The sequence below is a fragment of the Schistocerca serialis genome, chromosome 7 (assembly GCF_023864345.2).
Source record: "Schistocerca serialis cubense isolate TAMUIC-IGC-003099 chromosome 7, iqSchSeri2.2, whole genome shotgun sequence".
Taxonomy (NCBI): domain Eukaryota; kingdom Metazoa; phylum Arthropoda; class Insecta; order Orthoptera; family Acrididae; genus Schistocerca; species Schistocerca serialis.
Window position 1 is genome coordinate 128,351,821 of NC_064644.1, and position 24,717 is coordinate 128,376,537.

General features: G+C 43.2%; 1 protein-coding gene across 1 annotated transcript in view; it reads left to right on the forward strand.

Moving 5' to 3' along the window:
- LOC126412615 (gamma-aminobutyric acid receptor subunit alpha-6-like) overlaps positions 1 to 24,717 on the forward strand; it is a 127,711-nt gene that overhangs the window by 9,425 nt on the left and 93,569 nt on the right. The window contains exon 2 of the mRNA XM_050082282.1: positions 19,292 to 19,468. Coding sequence (XP_049938239.1) covers positions 19,300 to 19,468 — 169 coding nt within the window. The 5' untranslated portion in view covers positions 19,292 to 19,299. The remainder of the gene's footprint in view (positions 1 to 19,291; positions 19,469 to 24,717) is intronic.

The following is a 24,717-nucleotide window of genomic DNA, read 5'->3' on the forward strand; positions in this document are numbered from 1 at the left end:
CCCATTCCTCTTCTACTGTATTTCTTTCCCCCATTCTTATCAATTGTTCCCTTATGCTCCCCCTGAAACTCTGTACAACCTCTGGTTTAGTCAGTTTATCCAGGTCCCATCTCCTTAAACTGCAACCTTTTGCAGTTTCTTCAATTTTAATCTAACCAATAGATTGTGGTCAGAGTCCACATCTGCCCCTGGAAATGCCTTACAATTTAAAACCTGGTTCCTAAATCTCTGCCTTACCATTATAAAATCTATCTGAAACCTGTCAGTATCTCCAGGCTTCTTCCATGTATACAGCCTTTTTATATGATTCTTGAACCAAGTGTTAGCTATGATTAAGTTATGCACGTGCAGCAATATACTCATTGGTCTAATAAACATCAAGATTAGAAAATTTTAAGCCCCAGAACACTGATATCTACAACGTATGATATTTTTTTACCTGTACCGGTATGCTTTACGTTAATTCTAGCTAAGGCTGTAGCTAGTTTCAAAATCGCTGTTGTCATTCTTATTGACTTCGCTCAATTTAACAGAGATAGTCACTGATAGCGCAAAGTAAAATACTGATGATATTAATACAGTTTACATATTAAGTTTTTGTAATATTTCTTGTCTTTCACTAAATTGTATGTTGACTGTTTCCACATTCCTAATGATTTCCTTTTTAAAGGGATCTGTGGAACATGATGATTGAAAGAATGAATTAACGAATTTACAACATGGATCCTTTAGTGACTCCTAACTGAGCCTTGTCAGAAGCTATGTTTGCAAAATCGTTAGTCTTCTAATAGATAAGTACCATGCTTTCCTCTTTAGAAAATTTTTGTTGTAGTTAGTCACTATTTCAAATTTCCCACGTGATAATCCGAAACATGAAGTATTTACGAGAAACATTTATGCATGTACAACATCTTTTCTGTGATACCGTTCACAGCAAAATTTTCGTGGCTTCACAGTTCATTTGCACATTGGAATGCCCCAGTATACTTTACTACAATGGCTTGCATACTCTTGTTGTGGTTAACTATTAATTTAACTTAAACGTTACATTAGTGGTCACACTATATCTCATTATATTGGTTTGCTGAACGTTCTCAAAGTTGTTTAAGATCAGAAAACTATTATCACACAGTAAGTGAAGTGACACTATTAGTGGGAGAACCTTTGTACCACCCCACACTGCATTTTTACCAAATTTATTGAAGATGGCGGATCCAAGATGGCGGCGATAGAAGTGGCAACATCGCTATGATATTATGGTGGGAAGTTCATATTTTGGGAGGAAAATAGGTCAACTGGGTTTCCTCCACTAACTTAACCTCCTCTCCTGCCCTCTCCTTACCCTCCCGAAGAAAATGGCGGGAAGTTCAAATTTTGGCGGGGAAAAAAGGTCACTTGGGCTACCTCCACTAACCTAAGTCATCTGACCGCCACTTCTTCCTAGGAATTGGCAGGGAAAGGACTCAGCCTGTGCTGGGCTGCTGGATAGGATGGGCCCCAGTCTTTATTTTGCATGCAGTGTTTATTTAATCAATTTGAGGCCATAGCTCCATCCGGTGTGTCCACCATGAGGTCTGGAGTCCAACTGACCTAGTACACAGTACTGCCACCAGAGGGCACTGTTGTCCCTCCCGTGACATAATCCAAGGCGGTCTGGGGGAAAAAATAATGGGAAAAGGACTCAGCCTGTTCTGGGCTGCTGGATAGAAGGGGTGTACTTTATTTATTTTGGAACAATTTATTTAGGGAAAGATATGACACAGTATATTTATTACACTGATACAAACACTCGCTCTGATGTACTTGGGGTCACAATACACAGCCTACAGATGTGCAATCTACTCGTAAATCACCGAAATAATGTAGTACACCGATGTGCAGACACGATAACAACTTGTAAATTGTCAAAATAATGCATGTAAAACTCTCTACAGACATGCTCGCTAATTCTAAACTGTCCTAATAATGCAGCCTACAGGCTTGTTCACAAAATAATGCAACAGACACGTCCACTACACGTGGAATTGTCAAAATAATGCATGTATAACGCTCTGTCAACATGCTCACAATGCTTAAACAGCCGAAAATAATGTAGTGCAGAAAAACTCACTGTACGTAAAAAACATTTTCGAACTATCATCAGCCTCAACTTATCAGAGGCTCCAACGCACGCACATGCCTTCGCCGCCGACACCGCACAGGAACTTTGTAGCCTGCAGCCAGCAGGTGGAAGTCGTGTCTATTTTTGGGTGTAGAGTTAGAGGTTTTCGAGTGTTATACTGAAGTCACATGTCTATGTAAATAAGAGCCAAGTCTAGCTCTCTGAAAAAGAAGTAAAGCGCCACAGAAATAGTTAACGATCGCTTTTGTAGGAGCTTTCATTATGTCTCAGCTTGTTTGCATGGAAATTCTGGTCCTAAGAGGACCTGTTCACTGAAATAGCCCAGAATTACACTGACTGCATTCTTCCTCGCGACCCTAACGGGACAGCCTGTCCATTACTTATCAATCCCTTCTCGGAATTGGTAAAACGCCACAGAAATAGTTAACCATCGCTTTTGTAGTAGCTTTCGTGACGTCCCAGCTTATCTGCATGGAAATTCTTGTCGTAACAGGAGCTGTTCGCGAAAACAGCCCAGAATAACACCGATTGCATTCTTCCTGATGGTCCTAACGAGTCATCACGTGTTACCCTTTCCGGAAATCGTAGTATCCTGCTTACAACATATGTCTCAGAAACGGTAAGCTACTCACCGCTAAAAGCCTTCATCATGTATGTGCACGTTTGTGAAAATACCGTTAAACATAAAAACATTCTTGTTATTTGGAGAGAGAGAGAGAGAGAGAGAGAGAGAGAGAGAGAGAGAAAGAGAGAGAGAGATACACAATGATCACATCAAGCCCTTCCAGAAATAGTGACGTTCCATAAAAGCTTCTCATTGGCTTTATATTGAAATGAAGCTCTCTCGTTGGTTGCCTCAGTCTATATATAAACACACAACCAACCTCCATTGTCCTCAGTCCGCTGCTGCCTGCCTTGTTGTGCGTTCTGTCATCTCTCTGTGTACTTGTTTTTTTCTCTCCACAAGATGAAGAGAGGTAGCTGCAGCAACGCTTCAGAGTGTAGCGGCAAGAGGCGTAGAGTTCTGGGGTGAGTAAATAATTTCTATTTTATGCGTAGATGTTCGTGTGTATGTTAAATTCGCCTTATTAATTCCGTCTTCTTGTTATGGTACAACCCCAGGATTTTGTCTTGGAGTGGAGAGTGCGTCTCGGTGAGGGCTGGACCGTAGCAGACGCTCGAAGTCCAGCCTCCTGTAGTGGGCTCACAACCAGAATTGTCGTGTGAGTGTAATTTTCATTGCAATTTGTTCTTGTATAGTAGCGATTCAAAATTTTCTTATTTAATACCATTTTTTTCCTCTAGCTCACTCAATGCAAATGGAAACTGAACTGGAGGCAGAGCTGGGGGGGGGGGGGGGGGTGAAAAGAACTATCCACTGCAGCATCAGCAACGCTACGTGGAACAGACTCCAACTGTGGATAACCAACAACAACACTCACGTAAGTATAGAAAAAAAATTCATATGTGATCTTTCTGTGTAACTCGGCATTCAAAATAAATAAAATTATGCCTCGTCCTGTTACAGGAATAGTTCTAGAGGAGAAGTACGAGTTGTTGGACAGGTAGCTGGAGGCTTTACATCAGCAGATGCAGGGACAGCCTCCAGCAAATATTGAGATGCCCGAGCAGCATACTTGTAAGTTGAAAAAAAAAGAAAAAAAGGATTACGTTTGCACGTGCCTCTAGTAGTAGTGGTAGAAGTTGTAGTAGTAGTGGTAGTAGTATAGGAAGCTTTTTTTTGTATAACAAATCGTTTATATATCTTGTTTTTTGTTGCTGTTGTTGTTGTAGGCGAGACAGACCAATTGGCAGATTCTGAAGAGGACGATTACCTACCTGAATGGGTCAGTCAAAGGCCCTCTAATCTGGCCCTATTAGATGATGATGACTTTTGAGGGTGTGGTGGAGTCGCCTGATGAAGTGTTAATGCCTTGGAGCCACAGCGGAAAAGGTAATAATTCACTCTGCTTGTAACCTTGTGATCCGTCAGAATTCTTTCTTTCACCGTGCCAGCAGCGGTAAGCAATGTACTTAACTATTATTTATTTTATCTCTTCTACAGCGGTCGCGTCCCTGCAGCTGGTGCGCATACGAGTCGCGGCTAAACCTTCTTCCTCACCAAAGCGGCGTCTGGTAAGGCACGCATCGCCTATAAGCGCGCCGCTATTCGCTGCGCGGGAAGCCGGCGGCGGCGCGGCCGCCTCCCGGGACCGCCGCTCTGGCGTCCGTGGGCAGAGCAGCGAACCATCACCCCTCAAGTTACCGGGTCGGGTCTACAGCAGCATCGGGAACCATCACCGCAGCCTGGCTGTTCCTATTGCTCTGACCCGATAGCACTGCAACATCCTCCCCTGTCAACGTCATCATTATCATCGTATGAACCTCGTCAGAATCGGCGTAAACGCAAGGTATGCGTGCCTCGGCGCATATTGACTTGCCCCTCTCCAACACCATCAACGGGGTGGACTCAGAATAGTATTAATATTAACATAGATGATCCTGTGGCTAGTGGCAGTTCTCTCCCCCGTCCTTTCAATGAAAGACATTAGGTCAGTGATACTATACCGCAGTTAGAATACTCGGTGATTGCAGACGTCTTTGAGGAGCGAATCTTGTTCACGAGGATCGAGAACCCGGCAGGAGGGTACCGCGACCCTGTTGGATTTCTAAGGGCGTGCCTCTGTGTCATGGAAACGGAGCTTCTCAAGGTAGTCAATGACCCACGGTATCTCGCCATTAAATGCAGTGCGGTGCTCTGCATCGAATTATCACCCCCCCCCCCCCAAAGTTGATTCTGGTGTTGAAGAGACAACTCTTCATTATAGCGTGATAACACGAAGTACAACAACTGCCGAGTCGTTTCGTAAATCCACCTTGAATACTATACTGGCCCGATTTTCCGAGATGAAAGTCAGAGGGTCAGCTAAAGCACTCAGCCGAATGCTACACCTGGACATCCGTACACATGACTACACTGCTGGCCACCGTAAATGCAACACCCTGAAGGAAGCATCCGAATCAAGTGAAATTTACACCATGGGTTTGCAGCGATGAGATATGCAACTGATTAGAATTTCAGCGCAGACGCACATCACGCGCGCCTGTGGCGCCACCTCATAGCACCATTTAAGGCTTGGCGATTTCGACGAGTGTACGTTCGGCACGTGTGTTTACCTTGTTGTTTCACAAGACGATCAGTTATGCCTCGTAGACAACAGCGAACATCGTTAGATCAAGTATCCGAGTTCGACAGAGGAAGGATAGTGGCTTACCGAGATTGTGGATTATCATACAGAGAAATCTCTAGTCGTGTTGGACGAAACCAAACGACTGTAATACGGATATGTGACCGTTGGATACAGGAGGGTACGACGGACCGACGTGGTCGATCGCATTCACCTCGGTGCACCACTGCACGTGCTGATAGGCAAATTGTGCGCATGGCAGTGACGGATCGCTCAGTGACATCCCGAACCATAGCACAGCACATTGCGTCTGTAAAGCATCATCCAGTGTCTGCGCGTACCATTCGACGCCGTTTACAGCAGAGTGGTCTGTCCGCAAGACGTCCATTGCTTCGTCTACCATTGACGTGGAACCACAGACATCTCCGTCGCCAATGGTGTGATGACAGACAGATGTGGACGGCAGAATGGAATGACGTTGTCTTCACTGACGAGGCACGCTTCTGTCTGCAGCACCACGATGGTCGAATTCGAGTGTGGAGACACCGTGGAGAGAGGATGCTGGACAGCTGCATTATGCACCGCCACACTGGTCTTGCACCGGGTATTATGGTATGGGGCGGTATTGGATATTACTCTCGCACGCCTCCTGGTTAAAGGAGTATCTTGATTTGAATATGAGACATAGAGCTTCCGCAACTTGTGACTTTGAGAAAGATTTTTATAAATTAATGAATAATTCAGTTGTCGGTAAAACAATGGAGAATTTGAGGGAACGACGTGAAATTTTTATTAGAATTGAATGGGATGGGTGTTATGGCGTAAGAAAATGATTTGCCAGACCAAATTTTAAGCAGGTCACCATATTCAATATGAACTTTTTTGCTGTGGAGATGGCGAAGACTGCAATAGAGTTTACGAAACCTATTTATGTGGGGATGTGCATACTAGACCTGTCCAAACCCCACATGTACCGCTTTCATCATGAGTTTGCAAAAACTCAGTTTGCAGATCCTAAATTACTTTCTATGGATACAGATATCATCATCTATTGGGTGAAGAACTGCGATCCATATGAAGTATTGGGGTGCCACGGTAATGAATTCGATAAGCCCTCACACATGGCCGATAATCCTTATGGTATTATTCCACAGAACGAAAAGGTTGTCGGTCTTATGAAGGACGAGGCGAATGGATTGCTAATTGTGGAGTTTGTAGGTCTACACTAAAAAATATATGGGTATCGTACATTGGAAGGCGCCACCCAGAGGCAGGCTAGGAGTGTGAATCGTATGGCATGGAGAGCTCTCTCTATCGAAGGTATTTGCGGTGCCTGTGCAGTGGTGTTAGCGGTGCTGCACTGCAGCCACCGCATATGGTACGGCAGACCAGCATTCGAGCCAGTGGACACGAGGTGTACACTCTGCTGCAGTCTAAAATCGGTCTGTCGCCTCATGGCGATAAAAGGGTCATTTGTGATGACAGGATTGAAACTCTCCCGTACTCACACTACTCACTTCTAGCGAGAGAAGGGGAGAGAGAGAGAGAGAGAGAGAGAGAGAGAGAGAGAGAGAATCTGCAGAGTAGTAGTAGTATTAATAGTAGTATGACCCTTTAGTCATAGTGTAAGTAATTTTGTGTGTGCGTGTGTGTGTGTGTGTGTGTGTGTGTGTGTGTGTGTGTGTGTGTGTGGTGTAAATATTTTTGTGTACTATGTACATGTGTATATACATAGAGAGAATGTTTGGAAAAAAAGGATAAAAAGAACAAAACCATGTGTGTGTGAAAGAAACAAAAGTTTGAAAAGAAGCATAAACAAAAAAAATTAAAAAAGCAAAAATAGGAAAAAAATATATATTGATTTATTTCTTCAGATGCAATGTATATTTTTCACCTGCCGCTAGCCATCCAAGTTGGAATAGTTTTTTGTGTTTATATATCTATTTAGCTCACAGTCCATCAAAATTGTTATTGTAAAAACCTTTGCTATTGGGGTCTGTTAAGATTAGATTCTAAACGTGCACAGTCCATCAGAAATATTGTAAAAGCTGTGCTACTGGGGCTGTGGAATTTAGTTGTAGTAAAAGTATCTCCACATTAGTTTTTAGCGTAGATTTATAAAAACAATTCCTGCCAGTGTTATTGTTGTAGCAAGTAAGTTAAAAGTATTTGTGCATTGGAATAGCAGAGTCAGTTTACCTCAAGAATACTATATTGTACCTCAAAAACTACATTGTACCTCAAAAACTACATTGTACCTCAACAATTATATTGTACCTCAACAATTATATTGTACCTCAAGAACTATGCTGTATTTGTATGAACTGAATAAACGAAGAAAATAAAAATGCGTCACCATACGTCTTTGTTGTTGTTATTTACAGAAGCCGTATCCCCTATTTCGTTATGTATGTATACGTATATAAAAGCTGTGCAGGTCATAAATGACATTAATTTTGCTGAATAACAAAATACATAGAACCGTTTCATGGAATTATGCCTATCGTGCAGCGCGAATTGGGTTATGGGAACAGGAGGCACGTGACCATGTCCTCCTCCAAAGATATATAGCAGACTTGTCTAAAATTATATTTCCTGTGCTTGAAGAAAACCACAGACATAGCATGTGGTCAAAACTATACACTGTCACAGTGGGAACAGGGTTGAAAAACAAAAAAAAAAAAAAAAAATGCAGAGGTTGTGAGGTAAAAAATCATTTATTTCTCATCCAACTTAAAAATAATTTTACGTTTCCAATGCAGACACATCAACACTATTTTCATACATGTTCTTGAGTTGGTGGAGAGAAGGACACCCCTAGAATTCCAGGTCTTGAATAGCAGCAAACTCAAAGATTCAACGCATCCATGAGATCTTCTCCTGCCCCTTCGTGTAGATGATAGTATCTGTGTGGTCGAATAATTTAAGCGCCATCACCATATCTTTATAGGGTATGCCAGGATCATCTCAGTGAATTCCATGGTAGAAATATATTAACCATTTTGCACTCTTCCGTGTCGTACTTGAAAGACCTAGGTGATGCAATATTTACTGAGAATGTCTATTATTCCTGAATCTTCTGTTTACGATAGGAATACAACATCTTTAAATATGGACGCATATGCTTACCATCGTAGAAACCTTGAGCATCCACAATGATGTTCACACCTTTAGATGCTATTTTGAAATGCTCTAGGTATGGTGCAGCACCTGTTCATTTACACAGCTCGTTGCACAACACCGGTGAGTGGGCAGCAGTTGATCACATGGTCATGTAGAAATAGAGCATACATGGCAGTGTGTTCTGGGAAATTTGTCGAAGATTCAAATTCAATTCGCACATCTATAGGTCCAGACTTAATTATCTTGTTCTGTTTCGAGCAGTCTATTACGATGATCGGTGAAAGCTCCCTGAACTTTCGTGGACTGAGTAGACACCCTTCTCCTTATTCTTCAGCGCAAAACCGTGCGTACATGTCATGCTAGACTGTATACATTTTCATTCCACTGCAAGTGTAAATTGTCATATGGGTAGAATTCTGAATTCAGGTAGACTTTGGCATTAGTTAACTTGCAGTTGTCAAACACGGTGGAATCATTTACTATATTCCCTCTTCTATCAGTCTGAAATGCAAGCATGATGAATCTAGGTGTCTAGCTGCGAAGAGGTTTTAATAGCCCACGTTTGTCTGCTCACAGTCGGTAACACTGGGTACTTGAAAACCTTCCACGAGCGAAATGTCAGTGACAGAAATGTACCGGAATTCAGGACTTTTAAAAGCTTCAAATGCTCCTCGTCAGATACACTGATGTGAGGCATTTTCCATATTATCTTGCTGAATGTGATCACATTCTCCTCTTGAGCTCCTTGAATATACGAGTTATTGTGCGTTGCACTCCATACCAGAATGAGTTCCTGTTTAGCGTTCATAATAATCTGTCTCATGTCCTCAAAGTACCCCATAAGCATTTTTAGAGGTATGCATGCAGTAAATCGCCTGTACTCTCCAACTGTTCTATCCTCCGGATCATCTATGAACCAGCTCACCTTTTCTAAACTGTGCAAATCTGCGAGTGATGCAGAGACGTATGTTTTAAGGGTTGATGTTATGCTGACATTGCGTGTATGGTCGATCTCAGACCCACTGAGTTCATAGCCTATTTCTTGGAACAGGAATGCTAAAGCGTTACATATAAGCTTGCATCCCACTGCATCGCTGCCATCGGTTTTCTTGAATGACCCCTCTAGATATATGAAACTCTTGGATGGGAGCGTGAGTGCCACTTGGTGCTGGATGACAATCCTAATTTCATCGTTCTTGTTAAATGTGGTTGAAGAGTAGAGTTTATGCGAGAAGTATTCGTGACTTATAATTCTCTCATCATATTCTACTGGACTGGTTATATTGAGTGAGGACGCCATTTCGAGGTTCCAAGCCAACTGATTTAAGAAACTCGTAGTTCGCACCTGTTATCACTTTGCGAAATGACGTGCTGTAGATTGTGTTCACTGGTTTTATACTGTACGCCCATGCTGCCTTAGATGTAATTGTATAATGATTTTCTCAGCACGGAAGTCAACAAGCTGATTATTCTGGTCCACAATACGCAGCTCCAAGTAGTCCAATGTCTGAGCTGTCACTGGAAGGTTTATTGCATTGGCATGAGTCTCAACAATCTTAAACCCCGTTGTAACTGAGGGGAAAAATCCGTAAATAGTATGAATCAGACTGTCGTTGAGATAAGAATTCGTTGCAATGTTACACTCGTCTCTAACTGTGCTGACAGGAAGTATGTCCACAGTTTGATCCGACTTGTAAAATTTACTAGGGTCCATCTTCAAAACCTGCCCTTTTATGAAACCCAGTAGGCGCCCTATTAAACCTTTCTGGTTAAAGTCAGTCGTTGCATTTACAGTCCTTATTTCAGATTTACGTGTATTGATGTCTGCATGTAGCGCAATACCTTTTCCATACTGTTTCACCATTAATATCCAAATGCAGTTTGTTGTTAGTCTCAGTGATATTTGGGATGCTGTTGTACGTCTCCAGTCCAATCAATGCAATATTCCATTCACCAACGCTCAAATCAATTGGCGGGAAGTAATTTGCACGCAATACAGATGATCGTTCTTTTAACGTCAAAATGTACGACATTGCATCTGAACCTCAACTGATGAAGGAATTTTTAAAGCTCCTCCTTAAATAGCATGCTTCTTCTTCTTTGTAAACGTCAAGAGAAACATGATGCATAGATGTCCAAAGAGTATGTATCAAAGCCCTGATAGCGCCGATAATTGTAGAACACGCGTCTTCTGTGAGTGAAGTATCGTTGTAAATCTTCTGGCGGTTGCATGTCACCAAATGAGTCGAAATAGTAGATGGTATCCGCATTTATTATAACGTATGATACCCACTGGGTGCTGGGGCCTCCAGCAACATCTAAATTCACAATACAACATTCACGAGTTTTCCAAATAGTCTTCAGTAATGTATCCCGCATAAACACACCACGGAATCTTGGAATGTTGAATTCGTTTCTAACAAACGTAAGATCAGTATTTGTGAGTGGTAGGACCGCTAGTGAGCTTTGATTTATGAATAGACCAAGCCCTTTCCTAAACGGTTTCAAGTACAGTCCTTTTGCGATGGCTGCGGCTTCCATCATGTGGTTATGTCTCCTTGCCTCTTCTAACTGGTCTTGGGAGTTTTGTGCGTTCTTGACCGTTCGAGCAATAGCTGCAGCACCACCAGCGAGGGACCCTACCACCGAGAGCGCGGAGAGGGCTGGGATGAGGAATGGAAGAAAACCACCACACGTCTTGGGTATTAGTAGGAATCGAGTTGCTTTAACCTATCCTCTTATTCTTTTTCCCGTACCTTTCTGCTTCAGTGCGTTTTTAGCTGCATACATCGCTGTCAGGATACAGTTCTTCGAACAGCTCAGCTTCCCGCTCTTCTCCTCCTCTTTGTTTAGTACACTACGCGCAGCATTCACAACTCGCTTAAATTCATCACTCCTAAACCCAACTCAATTTTTCCACGCATGGTTCTATCAACTGCAAACGCTGCGATGTGTTGAGCTATACCAATATCCTTTCTTCTCCGTATCGCCTTAGCCTTATCAGGTAAAATCCTATTTGCAATGTGACGACTTGAGAGATCTTTATTTGCAGCGTATGCAATGTCATGTTCTATACACGCTTCGTCGAGCAGATTAACCCCCTGATCACCTCGTGCCAAGCGTTTCTGAAGCTTTGTTCCAGGTCCACAGAAGTTATACCCCGGAATGGGTAATTCCACTGGCAGTTTGTCTAGAACACCACCACCTCCTCTAATGCGTCTCCTAACAAGAATGCTATGCTACTGCGGAGGTTGTGGACTGTGCGCCCCCATTATATAGCACATCGTTAGCATCAATCCAACCATTTTGTGCTGCAGGAAAACCAAGGCATTTGACTAATGCTTTATTTTCCCGACGTCCTATGACTCTCTCCAAGAGAAACACATCCGGTTCCGAGCTTTTCTGCAACTCCTCGGTGTAGAAGCAGCCTGCAATTTCTTTGCCTTTACTATCCTTCAATATATAAGTTCTAAGGTTCGTTCGTTGCACCTTAGAAACTGTAAATATCTCTGTTAAGCAGTTCGGTAGGTACGATTTCTCAAATGCTGTCTTGTGTTTTGAGATACGTACCAAATCACCTACATTAAATTTCTGTCTATGTGGATCCAGCATTTTAATGCGATAGTATACCGTTTCCATGAGTCCATTATCACGAACGTCGATTGGTCTCATTTTTATTGTGCCATGTTTGGTTCGATTACACTGAGCAACTATTTTTGGGAGGATATCTGCCCATTTTTATGAGCCGCGAAGGTTAAAACGCGTCCACATTCGAACTTTTATTGTTCTGTTCTGATGCTCCACGATACTTGCCTTCAGCTGAGTGAATGTCGAGTAGTGATGTATTCCGTACCGCTGCATCACGGTCTTGAAATACGTATTGTAGAGCTCCCTACCGTGATCGGTTTGGAGGTTGTCTGGGCATCGATTCGTCCCTGTCTGTAGCAAACGCTTAAAAACATCGGCGACATTTCTACCCGCTTTTGTTTTAACAGGTAATGCCCAGGCAAATAACCGTTAAAATATACTTGACTCCACTATTCTCAAGTGAATATTTCCTCATATCTACAAGATCAGCTTGCAATATGTCACCCAAACTTGCCTACGAGGGAATGTTTTGCGTGCTGGTCTGTGCAGTTCTCGAACTACTGTATCTATACTTATTCGGTGATACCTTTCTCTCTAATCTCAGAGATTACTGAAACAGCCTCATTCAAATGAGCTGTATTACCTGCAGCAGCTGATGTCATGAGCAGCCGTAGTCGAACTACACGACTGGCCATTAAAATTGCTACACCAAGAAGAAATGCAGATGATAAACAGGTATTCATTGGACAAATATATTATACCAGAACTGACATGTGATTACATTTTCACGCAATTTGGGTGCATAGAGCCTGAGAAATCAGTACCCAGAACAACCACCTCCGGGCGTAATAACGACCTTGATACACCTGGACATTGAGTCAAACACAGCTTGGATGGCGTGTACAGGTACAGCTGCCCATGCAGCTTCAACACGACATCACAGTTCATCAAGAGTAGTGACTGGCGTATTGTGACGAGCCAGTTGCTCGGCCACCATTGACCAGACGTTTTCAATTGGTGAGAGCTCTGGAGAATGTGCTGGCCAGGGCAGCAGTCGAACATTTTCTGTATCGGGAAAGGCCCGTACAAGACCTGCAACATGCGGTCGTGCATTATCCTGCTGAAATGTAGGGTTTCGCAGGGATCGAATGAAAGGTAGAACCACGGGTCGTAACACATCTGAAATGTTACGTCCACTGTTCAAAGTGCCGTCAATGCGAACAAGAGGTGACCGAGACGTGTAACCAATGGCACCCCATACCATCACGCCGGGTGAGTTGCCAGTATGGCGATGACGAATATACGCTTCCAATGTGCGTTTACCGCGCTGTCGCCAAATACGGATGCGACCATCATGATGCTGTAAGCAGAACCTGGATTCATCCGAAAAAAATGACGTTTTGCGATTCGTGCACCCAGGGTCGTCATTGAGTACACTATCGCAGGCGCTCCTGTCTGTGATGCAGCGTCAATGGTAACCGCAGCCATGGTCTCAGAGCTGATAGTCCATGCTGCTGCATACGTCGTCGAACTGTTCGTGCAGATGGTTGTTGTCTTGGAAACGTCCCCAACTGTTGACTCAGGGATCGAGACGTGGCTACACGATCCGTTACAGCCATGCGGGTGAGATGCCTGTCATCTCGACTGCTAGTGATACGAGGCCGTTGGGATCCAGCACGGCGTTCCGTTTTACCCTCCTGAACCCACCGATTCCCTATTCTGCTAACAGTCATTGGATCTCGACCAGCGCCAGCAGCAGTGTCGCGATACGATAAACCGCAATCGCGATTAGCAATTTTAATGGCCAATAGTGTATTAGCTCGTTGGGGTCATCATAATAAATCTACTGCGGGATTCGATTGTTCATTGCTTTATGCTCAATGCAAATACCATCACCGCTGCTGCTGCTGTTGTTTTCGCCGTCAAGTATTGGTATTATAATGGTTTATATTTCTTTTGGCTCCGGCTTTTTGCGATCTTATGTACATCAGTCATGTGCAGTATTTCACAGTACGTTCCCCTATCATTAACTGCATAATTTATAGGTTCTTTTGGCAGGTCTTAGGAAAATAATATTCATTAAGCCAGGTGTTATCTCAAACCGTCTATCACCAATCTGTACTGTGTCAGTAGTTACATTTGTAGGATGCATGCCTAACATGTTCGGTCTTCCCCTGCTAACGCCGAATGTTCTATCTATCTGAGCAGGAGTGTGACGGATTATGAATTCGTCAATGGCGACGCCATCGTTATCGTGTCGTTTTTGCTGGGAGCTGCCTGAGAGATTCAATAACCGGCTTAAAGGTCTCTCTTAGTGTTTGCTGTCGATCCATATGCCCAAACCTTAGAAACAGTAATTTCTCTCGAACCGCTTTCCGCGCTTGAATCATTTTCTGCTTCGTTGACATCTTGGTGTATACTAGAGAAGTTAGGTTCATCACCGAACACGACAGAAACCACTCAATGAGTCAAGTTGACTCTACCACACCATACAGGTCCCATTAGTAATAGCTATAATGTCAGTCGTAAACGACACGTGGTAACTAGAACCAATGCAGCTTCTAGTAACCTTTTCCTGGTAGTTCGTGGTGGCAATCTGCCCGGATTTCAGCTGTTGTCATCCGTGTATTTTTCAGTGCCAATCCTGCGACCTTCTCATGGTATAGTCCTTCTGGAAGGATCTGTGCGCTCCCTTCTTGCCATACTGCTGTTCTGCGTTCATCTCGCCACCAGCCGTTCTGCATCGCAGTCTGAGCGATCTGCCGGTATGGTGCATCTGTGTCTCTCATGCCAATGATTCGATGTTCCTCGAAGTCCAAAAGATGGTGATAAGGCACAAGTGCATGTCGTGTTGCTATCTCTACGTTACACACACCCAATAACCATCATGTACTCGCACCATATTTCATCTGTAGCAATGGCTTTTTCTCTGTCCTGAAAATAGGAAGGTCGTCCAGAAAGTAAAGTACGTCTTGCATAACTAAATAAAAACGAAAGCTATCAACGTGAAGTTACAGTACCTTACTCTGTTTTTAAATGTAGTCGCCATAACTGTCAAGGCACTCATTGTAACACGAGACCAGTTTTTCAATTCCCATGTTGTACTCTGCTGACAAAGATTTGAGCCAGAGTGTCGCTGCATGTTTGAGGTCTTCATCGTTTGTGTTGTATCCACGGACCCAACCAACCGACCAACCAACTCGCGCACGCGCGCCCTGACCGTGACATCGCTGGACACAGTTCCTGTCGCGGCCGCCGGCGTCTCAGGCCGTTACCGCCGACGGAAGAGGTCTCGCCATGGCTGAGCTCGGGTCCGCAGCGCCCTCTGCCTTTTGCATATAAGGAGGAGCGCTGGCCCCGAGACGGACAGGCTATTGTCGATTGTCTATTGCTAGCCTTTCGTGGGGTTTATAGCGGAGCCATTTCAGTGTGATATTTGCTATTGTATTCGACTAGGCTCAGTACGCGGATTACTCTAGGATATTACTTGGACTTGTATTGCTGGTGCACGTTTCGTCAGAAATAAACATAAGTTATCTCTTCATTCTAGCTGGCGCAGCTCTTGTCACTAATTATTTTTCGGCCAACAGACATAGCTACATCCTGCTCACTACCCACGCCCTATACAATTTGTGGTGGCTGTCCCAAAAGTACCGCCGAGGACCTTGGGTTTGGGAGCCGTCACAAAAGTTCGCGATTTGTTTTCCACCCAAAAATTACTTCAATTTCGTGAATAGGTGAATATCATTTGGTGTCAAGTCAGGGGTGTAAGAAGAATATCCCACTTAGACGTTGACGCTCATGCGGTGTTCGAGTTGAAGAACGAGGCCACATACTGTCCTGAATCAAGAACACCTTTGCTGGCAACGTTTCACGACACGGAAGACTCGTTCGTTGCACTGTCACCATAAAATTACTTCATTTGCCTGTAAATTTTGGTAGTCCGAACATTTTGTGCATTCAGAAAACGAATGATGCTACGCATTTCGCATTTGGCGGAGTTTTCAGTGGGCGCCGCTATTTCGAAAGGTTACACAACAAAGAAGCTTGGCCGCTCGGCAACAAAAATCGGCTCACACTGAGACGGGGGAAGCACCTAAGTGGCACACTTGCGATCGCGGTGGTGGGGGATCGGAGATGGGTGTGCTACAGAATCGTACTTTAGTTTCTGGATGACCTTCGTAAACTAGCAGAATAAAATTTTAATCAACAAATTGTAACACACTCTCCGTCGCTTCATTTAGAATATTTATTTAGCGGTCGCAGATTTAGTTAAAGGCCGTAAGAGAATATTTGTAGTAGGGGCGAAGAAGGTACATATAGGTGGACAGCGGAATTTCAACAGATATAACTAGTCCCATGTCTGTTTCGAACTTCTGCTACCGTAGGAAGCGCTGTCCATTGGAATGTAACAGATAATTGAGTGTCCTGGGTCGTATTTAATGATAATCATTAAATCATTGTTTTGCAATTAAAGGCATTGTTTCCTGGATAACTATTTCAGCATAACAGTCTGTACTCACACTAGTCATTGATGTTACAAAACTATTTTTTCTTTGGTTAACGTCAGTCTTTAATTTTCTGCATGAAAATTACTGAACCTTAAATTAGACACCATTTATGACACACTGCAAGTGCAAATATCGGTCCTAAACACTTGAGCCCCAAACTTTGGAATGTAACTTCTGTAATGATTTCGTATTAATGTTTCCCGCTAATTCATTGTTTACGAAGGGACTTCAAAAAGTTAGCTACATATTGTTGTGGCAGGCCAACTAACTTTCACTGAAGGGAACCTGGACGTGAAGTGACTGAAATTTTCGAAAACATTTTTTTTGTCCATCTGAAAGACAGTTTTATCCCGTTTAAAAAAATGTATTTTTATCTACTTTTCAGTTGTTGATTTGGTCTTAAACGCTGTTTTAACAAATGTCTGCAAACCAGCCACGCTCATGCGACAGGCAAGGAATATCACCATAAACATTTCTTGCCTGCCACAGTCATGGAAACAATAAAGCCAATGAACAGGGACCTTGTAGATACAAAATTGCTTAGGAAATGTCTACATGGCCGTACACAAAACCCTAATGAGAGTTTCAACAGCTGCGTGTGGCAACGAGTACCAAAAACAGTGTTTGTTGGATGGACAGTACTCAAAATGGGTATGATGGATGCTGTCATCTGTTTCAATGCTGGTGTAATCAGCAGGACAAAAGTAATGGACAAATTAGGCATCCAGCCAGGAAATAATATGATAGCTCCTCTGACTGCCATAGATCGTCAGCGACTAGTTGAAGCTGAAAAAGTTGTGGAAGCCACCATTAAGTCCAGAGTAAGGAAAAGGCTCCTGAAGAAGTTTACAGAGGATAGAGAAGCAGCTGGCCAGCAAGATTATGCTGCTGGAATGTTCTGAAAGAGGTATACGGTGAGTCAAAAACACTGTGAATATTCTTCTCTCATTTTCTCGAAACTACATTTTCAAAACATTAGGTACGTATTGCTTCAGAATGGTTTTATCCATGTTCACCAAATTTCTCTCAAGTGAAGAATGGGATAGTATCATTTATTATGCCTAACACATCTCAGAAATGATCTATGTTTGTCATTCTGTATATAATTTTAGCGGTATTTTTTAGACAAAATAGTAATGTGATATAATAAGGGTTTTTCTATTTTCTCAGATATACTCCAAATTACAAAACGAGAGGCATAATGTGTTCCTATGCATGTTGACAGCAGCCCGCCACAGTTTGAATTCTGTTAGACTGATGATGGACCACAAAATGGTACCAGAATGGGAACGTGTATTATAAAATCATCTATTAGGCAAAATACTGTAATTCTTAAACAATAACAGAAATTTCAATAAATTTCCGTTTACAGATTGATTTAATGTCATTCATTGTTGGTAAAAAACAACTTCCTCCGCATTGTAGATCAAGATTAATGTGCACTGAGAGCGATGTATAAAAATGCAGCCCGTTTACGTCCAGAGACGCTGCACGAGACTTCAGAGTGAGACAGATACATGACGCTGTTTTCTAACATTGTCACCAGGATTCTGTAAAGAATAGTCTGAAGGTTCTACCAATCGTTCAATCCTCGACAGTAGAAATCCGATCCTTTGTCAAGGACCTATTCAAGAACCGCCTGTGAGCGTCACAGCACACAGTTTTAATCTGCCAGGAAGTTTCATATCAGCGCACATTCCACTGCAGAGTGAAAATCTCATTCTGGAATTATAACAATGCTTATCATTCGCACACCCGAACAAAAACATAAAAAACAGCGATTGGTATTCACCCGTTCGGGCTTATTCGTATAGCCCCGTCCCCTTATGTCTGCGGGAAAGTTTTTTATTTCTTGATGCGACGGGATCCCCTGGAGAGACATCACGTACGCTGCCCTATGCACGCATAAGAAATCAACTTATGATTCGTTCAGAAACCAATCCATAGGCCGCCATGCGCTAGACGCTAGGCGCTTTGTGAAACAAGGTCATTTTCTTCAAGAATACGAATTCGACGTCCCCTGAAATCGCCGCCCAGGGCAGATAGATAGACAAGTTTGCCCCCTGCCCCTCCTCCCCCCTAGATCCGGGCCTGCTAACAGCTCACAGCCTCTCTTCTCGTTATGGATTGTCAAATGGAAGTGTAGATGTTAGAATGTCATTCAAACAGTGTACAACATTAGATTTGCCCCTGGTGCCTACAATTTCAACTAATGTTATTACAGCGTAAATCGGTTCTGCATTGACGCATCGGCATGTCTACGAAGCTAATCTGCCGTACGGTAATTACAGCCCACACTCTACCTCCGTGAATAGCTGCACTTTAATTATAGCCAACCAACACTATAGTTGGAATCACGAACGATGGCGGTAGAGTTCAGGCTTGTTCTGCGCTCTACGTCACACATTCTCCGACAGCCAATGAGCGACCAGAAGTTTTTGAGCACTCTGCCGCGAATGCCGTCGCTAACGGGAGCATTAAACATGATCGTAGCGAGTTGTTTAGTGAATTTCTATTCCTGTGCGAGTTGTCATTGCTGATGTTGGTGGGAAGCGCTAAATTCTGCATAAGCAAGTGAGGGACACAATTTGCTGGCTATACACTTTCTTCGAGCGGAAAGCACGCGCATGCGCGCACCACAACTATCGCTTGGAATGGCCAACAATGGAGTCCCCGCCGATCCCCCACATGCGCGAATCGCCATCGTTCGTGGATCGGACTACAGTACTGCAGCGTGTGCCGGTGTGTTTGTGTTGCAGCGGCGACGATGCGGTGGTGGCTGGTGGTGGCGCTGGTGGCGTGGTGCGCGGCGCCGGCGTGCCGGGCGCAGGCGTCGTTCCGCGACTACCGCGCGCTCAGCAGCAACTTCACGCGCCTGCTCGACACGCTGCTCGACAAGGAGCGCTACGACAAGCGGCTGCGGCCCGACCTCGGAGGTCAGTCTGTGTCTGTCAGCCTCTGTGCTCGTGCGATAGTCCAGTAGTGGCGAAAAAAAAAAATCAAATGGCTCTGAGCACCATGGGACTTAACTTTTGAGATCAATCCCCTAGACCTTAGAACTACTTAAACCTAACTAACCTAAGGACATCACACACATCCATTCCCGAGGCAGGATTCGAACCTGTGACCGTAGCGGTCGCGCGGTTCCAGACTGTAGCGCCTAGAACCGCTCGGCCACCTCGGCCGGCCAGCGAAAAAAAAAAAAAAAAAAACCCTCACCCTCGTAAGACATCACGCTAACGCTGTGGAACACTATCTCTAACTTAGATAATGACTTCAGTTTGGTGAGGAAGAGAGTTCCATAAATTCTTCAGATATGCCTTATCTACAGGGTGGCACACTAAATGTGTTACCAATTGTTTCTTTCACAATTTACGACACACATAGATATCCCGCTGGGGTACAGCAGTACCAGCAGAGCTTGGAAAAACAAATGAGTGTAATTCACGATACTGACGCTAGGAGACTAGTAACCAGCAATGGCTGACAATGGAAGACTGACGACACAGCAGCGATCGGCAATTGTGTTACTTTTTCATGAAACGAAAAGCCTTGTTGTGACTCAGAGGCGTTTTCGACAACAGTTTAACACACGATGCGTCCCTTGCGAGAAGACCATCCACAGGTTGCACGATAAATTTGTACAGGAAGGAACAGTATTGGAAGCGAAGCGACCTCGGCCTAAGCCTGTTTGTTCGCCGGAGAATATTGAAGCGGTACGAGTTGCTGTACAGAGAAGTCCCAGGAAATCGCGTAGAAAGGCAGCAGTGCAACTGGGAATATCCAGACGCTCCGCTCAACGCATTCTTAACAGTGACCTCCATATGTATCCATACAAGATGACCTGTGCACAGAAGCTCACTGAGCAGCAGAGACTACCGTTAGCTCAGTGGTCGGAGGATAGGGAAGAAACTCTCAACAACATTTGGTTTTCAGACGAGGTGCATTTTCATTTAGACGGTGTGGTTAACAAACAAAATGTACCCTTTTGGGCCACTGAAAACCCACAAATGCTTCACGAACGACAACATTATGCTCCAAGGATCACAGCGCGGGCAGCAATTTCCACTCACGAACTAATGGACCATTTTTCTTTGAAGAAACTGTGAATAGCGAGCGTTATTTGAGCATGTTTCGCAATAGCTTCATTTCATAGCTTCTTGCTACTGCCTTGCCCTTCAACACGCAGTGGTTCATGCAAGATGGAGCAAGGCCACATACTGCAAACACTGTATTGGAGTTTTTACACGAGCATTTCAGGTTTCCAGGTCGCTTCAATGACGGACAAAATTGGCTCCTCAATAGTCCAGACCTCAAACCATGTGACTTTTTTCAAAAAATGGTTCAAATGGCTCTGAGCACTATGGGACTCAACTGCTGAGGTCATTAGTCCCCTAGAACTTAGAACTAGTTAAACCTAACTAACCTAAGGACATCACAAACATCCATGCCCGAGGCAGGATTCGAACCTGCGACCGTAGCGGTCTTGCGGTTCCAGACTGCAGCGCCTTGAACCGCACGGCCACTTCGGCCGGCTGTGACTTTTTTCTTTGGGGGTACCTAAAGGAAAAAAAATTTCCCGAAACGTCCACGTGATTTAATGGAGCTCAGAAGACTTATTCTTGAAGCTTGCAGTGAAATTACGGAAGACATGTGCCGTAGGGTAATCACTAACTTCAGTGTTCATTTGAAGGAAGTTAGGAAACGAAATGATGGACATATTGAGCATGTGCTGAGTTAGAACAAATCTCCATGGACGGCTCTTCATTGTAGTATATGTTCCTTTCAGATTGTATTTATTTTATATTCAAAAACAAAATGGTAACACATTTCGTGCGCCACCCTGGAGCTGCAGCCACTCATGTATGGTTAGATCCCCTAGAGAAAAATTGCAGGGATGCTAGCTGGCATGTCTTACCCGCTGTTCCAAATAGTCCCAGGCATTCCATATGACAATACAGTTTGGTGATTGAGTGTGTAACACCTAAAGTGCAAGATGCATGGCACCTGCTACCGATATATAAAACTTTTTTAATTGTATGTAAATATTTGTAATTTAAATGCTTTCTTTTAATAAGTAAGGACATTACTTCACTGTATGTGTACATTTAGGTAAAAGTCTGTTGGCGTTTCATTGTATTTATCTGTGTTTTACTGTGAAACTTATAAGCTGTGGGAAAAAGCCAAAGGAATTGTTATTTTCATCGACTAGCAACGATAATAGCAGTACTTGTGCGTTGTAAAATCTTTGGGTAGGGAGTTATTGCGCAGAGAGAGTGGAAGACGGGTTCCAGCGCTTGTAGTGTGCGGAAGTGTGGTGTTAACGCTCTCGCAGTAGAGAGTACCATTTTCGGCGGCATCATGTAGGCGCGCCGGCCAGATGCCTAGAGCAGGAGTACGAACAGTGGACGGGCGGAAGAGGCTGTATTAATTACGATTGCCCGTTCCTATAATTAGCCGTGGCTCCACAATATGCTATACCGTCTTCAACAACAGCAGCAGTTCCAGCAACACAGATTCGTCGTCGGCTGCGAGTTTCGTCGTTTGCACTGCACTTAAGTAACACTGTCCATTGGTAGAAAGTATTAACGGCTAATCCTGCAGCGCAACTGAACGTGATTTGATCGATAAGATTTATTTAAATAATAATCAGTTAAACTCAGGGTGATTGTGTCCTCATTGCCCTAGGCATTGTTACCAAGCAGGATCCTTGTTCCTTTTTTTTCCTAATATGCTAACTGAGTGTCATAAAAAACAAATTGAATAGTTACAGCCAGTTTATTAATGAATAATTTCTCTTTTAAGAATTTTAGCGTCAGTGTACTTTCAATTAACTGTTGTAGAACAGAGGCTTCAGTATTTGACTAAAGTAAAGCAGTTCCATTTTTCAAGTTTGAGAATCAATCACTGGAAAAAATCCAAATCTAAAGAAATGCACAAATTAAGAGTGCAGAAGTTTTATTTATTTTACTTATAGCTTGGAGCACATGGCTGTTTGGTTTAGTTCGTATTCTAGTATTTAATTCTGTTCAAGACAGCAAGAAAGGCTTTGTTGTGCAGGCAATAATATGAAATCCAATCTGCAAAATAAATAACGGCAAAGTAAAAAGTACTTTTTTTCTAAATTTCTTTGATGACGTTATGCTGAGGTCACTGAAAGTCATTGTTCACGTAACGAAGTTCAGTACTAACATACAGTTTAATTGCATATTTTCAAATCATTACTCGATTGCCTTTTTCAAAATATAATGCCAAACATAACGTCAGAGTGACTTCTCAGTTTTCTTTATCATTACATACTCACTTAAAATTAGTGTAAAAAAAGTGGCAACCTTTAGTTGCCACGTCAGTGTTTAATAATACATATTTTTCTTTTCCATCGTCTTGTACAGGATTTTGGATGTAAATTGCCCTAGTGGGCTGGCGACCGTTAATTACTTCCTTTTCGTTCATAAGTGTAACTTTTGGATTCATAATCAGTGGTACCCCTTTCTGTCCAGTGTTGTTCGTGAGTGAATGCACAAAATAACTTTCATTTTCCAAATTATAACCCTGTTCGGTTTAAGTACTTTTATTTTTAGTAGACTTTCCATAAGAAGGGTCGGTTGTTCACTTTCCTCCTACTTATCGGTATCACTTCTTCGGGAAGGATAGCCTGATACAATTAGAAAAAATCCATTAGGCATACATGCGATCCACAGTCAAATTTGATATCGCAAGCAGGATAGGCCGATTAGTAATAGGGAGGTAACAAGTGGACGAATCGATGTGCGATAGGGTGCCTTACAAGGAACCCCCAGAGATCGCAAAAGGCCAATAAAGTTTAGGGCATTCGACGCCCCACATATTGTCTACAACGCAACTACAATATTGGCTGCTAAAGGTAATAGGTGGCGGCACTGGAGGTATCCAGTGGTGAGTAGAGTGTAAGGCTTCGGAGCGTAGTTGAAATGCTAAGGTGAGAAATAACTCACATCGGCGCTACAGTGCTAGTGGCGTTGATACAAAGCAGAGCAAAGCCGACGATAAACAAAGGAAACATTGCATTATATCTACAACAACAGTGGCCGAAGTCGACATTTTGTAAGAAAGGAACCAAAAGAATTTCGCAGAGTGAGAAGAAGTGGCAGATGAAACATTACCGTTTGTGCAAGAAGAGTCAGTGGAATGTGTTGTGTCGTGTACACTCGACTGTGCGGACAATGTGCACGAGGAATACAAAGATGACGAGACGTGCTTAACAAGTGAAGGCGATATTGAAACAGGTCATGTACTTCATCATCCTTCTCGACAGTGAGCCACAACTCCCGTCTCTAGTGGAACGTAGTAAAGGACAATTGTTGTCTAGGCAGCGGGTACTAAACGTAACTACGTACATGGAAGACAATCTGTAGCATAGTAAAACAAAAGTACCGTGGACGTTGTAATGCATAAGATAAACTATGGATATTCAAGGGATCGAAAGGCGCACTTGTTACAAAATCTGGTCTTTGCGCGTTTCAAGGATTTCATGATAGCGACCTACTACGTTATGCATAGATTAAAGGGATTTCAAGGGAAGCAGTGTATGCTTGAATAATTTCAAACAGTGCTACAGAATTGGAAGACGTAAGATAACGAAATTTCAAATAAAGGGTCAACTTGACGATGCACACAACAAGCTGCGGAATCTGCCCAAAAATTTATAAATGAGATAAATTTATCCGGTCATTCAGTAAGGAATTTGTTTTCAACTTCGATCAGTCGGGATATGAAAACAAAATGCATGTGTAATGAACCCTGGTAATTAAAGGTACCAACGCCTTAACGCATTTGCATACAATTATGTCGACTGCTAATTTGGCTGGAAAGTTATTTATTGTGCTGTGAGTAGTTGGAGGTGCTCTGCCCCCTCCTCCCCCCCCCCCCCCTCCCTTCGATTCTTTCTCGTGTGTGTGATCTTGCAAGGGCCGTAGAGAATATTTACAGCACAGCAAGCACGAGTGGGAAAATGGGCATAAGAAAACTACAGCTATCGTATCATCACTGCTTTTGGACAACAGCTGGTCAAAATAACTTGTTTTTGCATGATTCCTGGTCTGCGTATAAAAATCATAGTTCTTTAGAGCAAACTATCCTTCCTGAAAAGTGTGTGACATTACAGTTCGAACCATCTGGAACCACTGGACAAATTCAATACATAAGT